The sequence below is a fragment of the Psittacula echo genome (genome assembly GCF_963264785.1).
Source record: "Psittacula echo genome assembly, chromosome: Z".
Taxonomy (NCBI): domain Eukaryota; kingdom Metazoa; phylum Chordata; class Aves; order Psittaciformes; family Psittacidae; genus Psittacula; species Psittacula echo.
Window position 1 is genome coordinate 87,391,162 of NC_137742.1, and position 8,169 is coordinate 87,399,330.

An 8,169-nucleotide genomic window follows, 5' to 3' on the forward strand; every position below is an offset into this window, starting at 1 on the left:
TAACCCAGGTTCTAAATTTGTGGGACACACTGCTGAAAGACAGCAGTCAAACAGATTTCTCAAGCTACCTACTGGGAGAATTTTAAGAGAAGGCTTCTAGCCCGAGCAGTTATGAAACATGCTTTCAGCATAAAGCAAACTTGAAGTTTGTATTTCATATTGAAGATTTGTATTTCAAACTTGAAGATATTGTATTTCACATCTGAAAAGAAGTAGCACACTTCTAGACATTCTGACCAATTCAGAAAGATTCAGGAATTTCATTGGAAATAATCTTTCAACCTGTCAATATCTTTGGAATTTAAAGGTTTAAGAAAGTCTAACTATAAATCACCTTCAGAGAGATTTTTGGTCTCATGTCAAATTGCTGACTTCTAACATTTTATTTTTTCACAAATACTTACTGCCAAATACTGGAGTTGACAGGTTCTCTGTTCTAGACACTACAGATGGCATTCCAGTTAGGGCAGAAATAATGGCATCAAAAAAGCTTGAATGAGGAGCTGCAACAAAGATTGGGGCTTCCTGTGGAGTTGCTATTTTCCCTTTAACTTTAACTTGAAAACCCATTACGAAGAACAAGGTACGAGTCAGGCATGAGAGGGCTGTCTGGATCATCCTCCTTGTAAACAGAAACACAAAAACATCATCCAGCTTACAGTTAGTATTTCTTTCTTACTTTAAAAGAAAGGCCCGTAAAAGATTTCCTAGTTCTCACCAGCACTGGGGCCAGGCACAGGACACCAATACTAGAGCCCGGAAGAGTGTAGGACTGATGGGGAAGAAAGTAGACATAGAGGAGGGAACATCATCTTTCCATGTTGAAACCAGATTATAATTTTAAAGTTAAGGCAATATACAGCACCTTGCTAAACCCTCCTCCCAGGTACACTAATTCTTCTCCCGTATTTTATAGCATTGTAGCATAACACTACTGTGAGGGCAGGGTGGGTAGTTAGCAGATCCAGTATCTTTTGGTAAGAACTTAGGTGTCTCTGACCCTGTCCTTTACTATCAGTTTCAAACAAGTAAGATTAAATGACAGTGTTCCCTTACTGGAACAAGCTCCCTCAGTACAACATACGTTCCCTTCATGGGACTCTCCACAACCTAGAATTCATTTCCTATGTCTCCTCCACCTGCGCACAGTGGCAGTGCATGGCAGCTAGAAGGGACTTCATTACTCTGAGGTCAGAAGCTGAGCAACTGAAGCCCAGAAACCACAGAGGCAGCTAGAGAATACTCCTTGAAAGGCAACACAGCTGACAGAGGAGTTGTCAAAGCTAATTTTGTAATAAATTATAGTATAGCAGAAATGACAAAAGCTACATAGAAACTCAGCGTATGTAACACTGCCAAGTACTTTTATTAATGAATTTCTTTTGTCAAATATTCTTATCAGTATTATCACTAAAATAAGTACTGGCTTACAAATAATCTATAAAGATTTTTATGTATTTTTCAGCCTCAAGGCAACTGAAAATCTACCTCTAAATATATAATATATACCTTAACCATGCCAAGTGCAAGGTCATACACCTGGGTTGGAGCAATTCCACACACAGCTACAGGCTGGGCAGAGAAGAGATTCAGAGCAGCCCTGCGGAGAAGGACTTGGGGGTGTTGGTCAATGAGAAAATGAACATGAGCCAGCTTCAGTGTGCGCTCGCAGCCCAGAAAGCCAACCGTATCCTGGGCTGCATCAAAAGGAGCGTGACCAGCAGGTCGACGGAGGTGATCCTGCCCCTCTACTCTGCTCTCGTGAGACCTGACTTGGAGTATTGTGTGCAGTTCTGGTGTCCTCAACATAAAAAGGACATGGAACCGTTGGAACAAGTGCAGAGGAGGGCCATGAGGATGATGAGGGGACTGGAGCACCTCCCATATGAAGATAGGCTGAGAAAGTTGGGGCTGTTTAGCCTGGAGAAGAGAAGGCTGCGTGGAGACCTCATAGCAGCCTTCCAGTATCTGAAGGGGACCTACAAGGATGCTCGGGATGGACTATTCATCAGGGACTGTAGTGATAGGACAAGGGGTACCAGGTTAAAACTTAAACAGGGGAAGTTTAGGTTGGATACAAGGAGGACGTTCTTTACTGTGAGGGCGGTGAGGCACTGGAATGGGAAGTTTTGAATGCTCCATCCCTGGCGGTGTTCAAGACCAGGTTGGATGGAGTCTTGCATGACATGGTTTAGTGTGGGGTGTCCCTGCCCATGGCAGGGAGGTTGAAACTGGATGATCTTAAGGTCCTTTCCAACCCTAACTATTCTATGATTCTACTTAAAAAGTTCTGCTCTCTCAGTATAAAATACACTCATCAAAAAGTTGCTTCACCTAAATATGTAAAACTAGGATTTGACTGAAGAAAGAAGGAAAGGAGTGAGTTTTTTATTAAATTTCTATTATAAATATTATATATATTATATAATATATTATATATTAATATATAATATAATATATATATTAAATATTATAAATATAATATTTATTAATATAAATTTCTATTATAAAATAGAAAAACCCACCACAGTTTTCAAAAGCATAGAAGTCACTTTTTACCTCCTCCATCCTTTCAGTGGCACAGATCCTTTTCTGGGATGCTGGAAAGTTGCAATTGATGCAAACAGCCATGCTAGCAGTATAATGAGTGTCATGCATGTGGCACGGACAGGCAGCAAAACAGTCCCCTGAAGAACAGTCTGGGAAAAAATGAGAGGGAAAATGTTAAGAAATGACATTAGTATCTGTGTAGTTACATTATATGTACTTGAAAATACTCCTGCTACTGCTATGTGATGTAGTAAGGAAAGCATTAATGATGCCAGTGTTCATATGGGAAGTTGGTCATTCCCAGCATTTCATTTTTGCTTTTGGGTTCCCATTTCTGGTAAAAATGAAACATTTGAGTATTTAAGGTTTTGGCCTGGATGTTGTTAGACAGAGAGGGTGAAGGGATTTTACTGGCTTTCATCTATAGTTAGACTTGGTCTGCAGCATACACTCGGATGAATCTGCCCAGCTGATATGTATCTCCACTACCAAGCCTTCTGCCATTAGCTGCCTGTCTAGAAGCCAAGTGGGATCGTTAGGATGACTAAAATGTACTTTTGTCTTTTCAAAATGGCAAATCTTGTGCTGAGTCACAGTATTGCTGCAAGTGATCCTCACTGCTACTGCTTGGATAGTGCACACGCAACACAACAGCATTTCTCTGGTTGGGAAGTTTTGGAGTTTTCAATAAAACTGAACCTGTGGTTTAAGGCAAAGGTTCAGACCTTATGGTGCTGTTGAAACTGCTGGAGCAGTTCTTGGCTCATTGCCTCTGGAAGTGGTTTGCGCACTGCCCACCGTAACATATAGCTGAACTCTTCTGATTATGCAGATTAACTTGTTGCCTCCTGTTTGAAGCATCTTGGATATTAACTTCTGTGCTAGGACCTCCTTGAAATTTTCAGAATAAATTGAGAAAACTTAGTTCTTTTTCCTCCCTGCAATCAGAAAACTGTTATTAGCTTGCTTTAACTCAAAGCAAAGGAAATATTGAGAGCTGCGCTAGGGTCACAGACATCCAAGGCAGGTAGCAAATCCAGTATAAAATGTATCCAAGCCTGTTCACTGTTTCTCCAGTTCTTCACATATGTTTGTAAGGGGAGTGGAGGGAAAGAGAAACACTAACATGCCCTGGTGCAAATAATCCTCCAATATCATCCCCAGCCCCCCCCTTAAGGAATTTTTAGCTTACATTTGTTCCTGCACAGCTCCAGGAAGTGGGTGTATTGGCACAACACTGTTAACAGGCAGCTGTGGGGCAGGGCAGGAAGAAATTCTTAATTTTTTCACATCAGTAGAGTAGGTTAGAAACCATACCCTGAAGGCTGGCCTGTATGGCGCAACACAGCATTATGCAGATTGAGCAAGCCTGGATCTGTGAGGCAGGTAAGCGATGCCATCTTGCAGAAGTCACAGCTTAGCATTCCTGGTAAGCTAGGAAATGGTTCAACCTCATTTTGGCACCTCATCCAACTCAGCTACCACTCACCGATGAGGATAAGCTCTGTGTGGTTTTTAAACTGTATTTGGGCTATGTTTTAACCAAAAGTCCCTCAAAAACTTCAATGAGAGTGCATCACCACTGGTCACATACTGAGAGCTCCACTGTTCAGAAGTATGGGAGGAGTTTTCCAAGAAGTTTAACTTATGCTTGTGAGCCTACTGGTTTTTATGCTTTACCATTTTTAAAGAAAATTTACAACTGAACAACAGAGCTTCCTTCTCCAAATCAGCCTTTCTAGTCAGCTCTTCAGCAATGGCTACTTGCTGTACAGGAAAAGCAAGACTATTAATAAGTAAGTTTTACAAAATAGCTTGCATCTTACATACTTGAGCTATGATACTGATGAGGATTAACAAGAATTTTGGGCCTTCAGGTCTGTGCTCTGTATCAGAAAAGGCACAGACCAAACATGATAGCGGATACTTAGTGTACATGAGGATAAGCATGAGAAACAGGGTCACAGTGTTGATGCTCATGTTCTGTAGACACTGACATACGTTACCAGGAGAGATCTGAACATTTAGATATGATTATTTGCTCCTTCTCTATAACAATTGCATATAACTAGCTGTGGAATTTAACCATAACTTCATGGACAACAGGAGCAGGACTGCTCTGGATCACAGAAATGGGTTCAGTAGCTGCATATGAGATTTGGCCCTGGAGATCTATTGCTCCCAGTTTCTTTGGTGCCAGTTATTGTGAATCTGAAAAACTCATGAAGCAAGTCAAGCCAACCAAGACTCCCTGCTTGTCTCCCAAAATCAGATGTGTCTTTTTTTCTCCATATGCATCCTTTCGTACTATGATCTATAGTCCCACTTCAACTGCACTCAGTTATCCATAACGGGCAGCATAAGCGTAAACCAGTGTTTTGACTTAAAATAACCTTTATCTTTATCAGAAAAGAATATATATGCACTGACCTACAAAAAATAAAGGATGCAATAGCAAAAGCAAAACAATCCCTTCCTCAAAACTTTAATAAATTCATTAATCTGTTTTAGGCAGATGTGCAGGTGGTACTGATTTGCTGATGCAAGCTGTTGGCTTTCTAGGTCACTGTGTAATGAGGCAGAGCTGATTTCTGCTCCATGCAGAGTAGGGTAAAAAAAGGACAGAAAAGAGAAAGGTCAAGGCAGGCTAGAAAAGTATAGAAGAAAAGCATAGAGAAAAAAATACAGGTTCAAAGTTTAGTAAGTACTAAGTATGATCAGAGCTGCTCCAACTTCTGTATACAGTAATCATGAAGACAGAATTATTATCCAGAGAACCTTCTGCCCCATTTGGAATCACCAAAAATCATATTGGCTGGTAAACTATTAACAATACAAGCTATTAGTGACACAAGAACTGGTAAAAAAAAACCAAAACAAAACTTCTCACTCACAAGTCTGGCTACAGCCTACTTTTATATCTGAAGCTGCATGACATGCAAACAGCAAGCCTGTCTGTCTTTCAAGCTCCATTTGTCAGGGGACAGTTGCTTTTACACTCAAGGACTGCATCAACCAGCTTTGGGTTCCCAGAGGATTTTGAAACTGTGTCTGTTTTTATCAGTGTATGTTAAAGGTTCAAGTATAGGACGTAACAATCCTTTAACATGCAAGAATGGAGAAATATTACACTTGATTTAAATGTTAAAGAGAAAGGACACTTCCCTTTTTGAAGTTCATAGTAACACTCCCTGGTAAGGCTCTTGATTCCCAGCTGGTCCTGTATGCAGTGCTGGGCAAGAGAGCAGGTACTTGCAGGATAAAGCAGAGAGTAAGAAGCATCCTAGGCTCTACAACTAGAGCCAGAAAAGAAAAGAAGGGAACAACGCACAATACAAAAAAGGGTGTCTCTCTTGTGTCTACTACTGTAATTTTGCTTCAAAGCTCACCAGCACCGGACGTGGGCCCAGCCGCATGCTTTTCCTTCCACATGTATTGTGGAATTACGTATGGCATGTATCTTGCCTTAAGACATATCATGGTTTTCACCCCTCCCTCCTGAAGGAAAGAAGTAGGATGTATTTACTTTACCTAAAACGGCAATTGTAGTTTAAAACTGCAAACTTTTTGAAAGTACCATGTGCATCCTCTAGGAAGAACAGCCAGCACAGACAGCTGTCCGCTTCTTGAACCTCATTAAGAGACTGGTTTTGCTACCCCAGGGTTCATGCCTACAGCTAGTGATTCAAAGGCACTTGAAATGTGTTTGAGGCTGCTAGTAAAACATAGGGGATAAAAAGATTTGAAATCGTTTTCCAGGTCTCTCATATTTCCTCCACTCTGCTACCTTCAGGCAATCATTTTTTGTAACTTGAGGAAGAGCTATATGAAACATAAAATATTTAGCTGCACATCAGCCTCTGATATTTATAAGGATCAGCAGAAAATGCTGTAAGTTAACCTACACACTGACATCCTCATTGTCCTCACTGAGATATCAGTTCATATTTGGTTCATCAGCTGTTTTAAACAGAATGTTTTTAAAAATTAAAGCCCAGAAATACTGTTTGCTTCCTTAATTTTACAAGTTCCCTGCAAGTCTTGTGTACTTGCACACAAGCTATGCTGAGACACTATCCAGTTCAGAAGCCTAATTCAGTTCACCCAGTGACACTAGTCAGTGAATGAAACTGGGAATACCTTTTTTTTTGCTGTCCATACTGTAATATGGAATGAAGGGATTAACTCTTACCCTCCTCCCCAACCCAGGCTTAAAATCAGCCTAAAGTGAGTTAAGCATCTGAAACAGGGTTACTGCAAGAAATTATTTTCCATTTTAGCTTATCATATCAGAGAGAAGTTATCATCATCTTCACTCTGGATCTGAGTCATCTGACGCAATGCACAGATGTACAGTATTTAATTTTTGAGGTTAAAGATTAAAGAGTTAGCAAACCAGAGTCACGCAGGACTCCTGTTTTCTCTAGCAGTAAGATGTTATGTTTCAAAAGCCTGTCGCAAATCTTGTGTTAGAGGTCTAAGTTTGAAGATGAATTGTGTGTGTAACAAACACGCAGTCTGTGTACTCTGAGGAGTGAAGGCTTGAAGAACTGATTTCAAAAAGTAGTGACTTTTTTAGGCTGAACGCCTTTGCCATCTTTGCTTTGACTATTTACATACCAATGCATTTTCTGCTCTCTGTCACTAGCCTAGATCAGGAAGCAAATTATGCCGTTAAGTGGGAAGGAAGTATTTTTCCTAGATGCCATTTCCTGGAAAAATGTTGCAAAGTTGAACGGAGCGTCTGTCACTCCGGGCTCGCCGCTGTTCCCTCGCCGACCGGCCCGGGGCTGTCACAGCTACAGGGAAGGCCCGGCCTCGCCCGGGCTCGTTCCCGTCACACCGGAGCGCGGTTTCGGAGGAGTAGGCGGCAGTTTTGAACAGGTTTTATTCTCCCATTGGATGGACGTATTTTTAAAACAACCACTGACCTTCACGCCGCACTGGAGACAATCTCTTAGTTCAGAGCAGCTAAAGTAACGGTGGTTTAGACGAGCTGTCTAAGCACCGCACCCGGCGCAGCACTGCTGGGTGACAGCTTCCACGCTGCTCCGCGGATGCGCATCCCCACTCCAGCCGACCCCAGTCCCGATCCGGTCCCACCGGACAGTGCCCATCCCAGCCCCCGCTCAGCGCCGCCAGCCTTACCCGCAGCTTGTCCGCGGCTCTCAGGGGCCTCGGGTGGATGAAGGGGTTGAGCACGGTGGGCGGAACGAAGGACTGTTGCCTGGGCAGCGGCAGCACCCGCTGCGCCATGCTCCCGACAAGTGCAGCCACCCTGCGCGATTGCGCATGAGCCGCCGGCGGAGCCGGGGTGCCGTGGCACCCTTGCAATGCCCAGCCCGCCTCAGCCGGCCCTATCCGCCGTGGGCAGCCCCGCCTCAGGGCAGGTGAGGGCGGGCCGGGACGCATTCGGCCACAGGCGGCGCCAACGTAGGTGTCTGGAGCTGCAGCGGGACCCGCCGCGGGCGACCCTGGAGGAGGGGCGGGGGTTTGCCGCCCGGCGCCATTGCCAGGTGGCTGCGGGAGCGCTGATCGTGCTTCTTTCCTCTCATATCCGGCTCCTTATAAACACCACGACGCTGACCGCTTGGTCTGTGTTGTGTTGCAGCTGAGTTT

The 8,169-nt window shown here is 43.3% G+C and overlaps 1 protein-coding gene across 1 annotated transcript in view; it reads right to left on the reverse strand.

Moving 5' to 3' along the window:
- The window catches only part of LPCAT2 (lysophosphatidylcholine acyltransferase 2), a 34,721-nt gene extending 26,890 nt beyond the window's left edge, over nt 1-7,831 (reverse strand). Inside the window, exons 1-3 of the mRNA XM_080637716.1 lie at nt 7,699-7,831; nt 2,560-2,699; nt 405-622 (exon numbers count right to left, since the gene is read on the reverse strand). Coding sequence (XP_080493842.1) covers nt 405-622; nt 2,560-2,699; nt 7,699-7,806 — 466 coding nt within the window. The 5' untranslated portion in view covers nt 7,807-7,831. The remainder of the gene's footprint in view (nt 1-404; nt 623-2,559; nt 2,700-7,698) is intronic.
- Between the last annotated feature and the right edge of the window lie 338 nt (nt 7,832-8,169).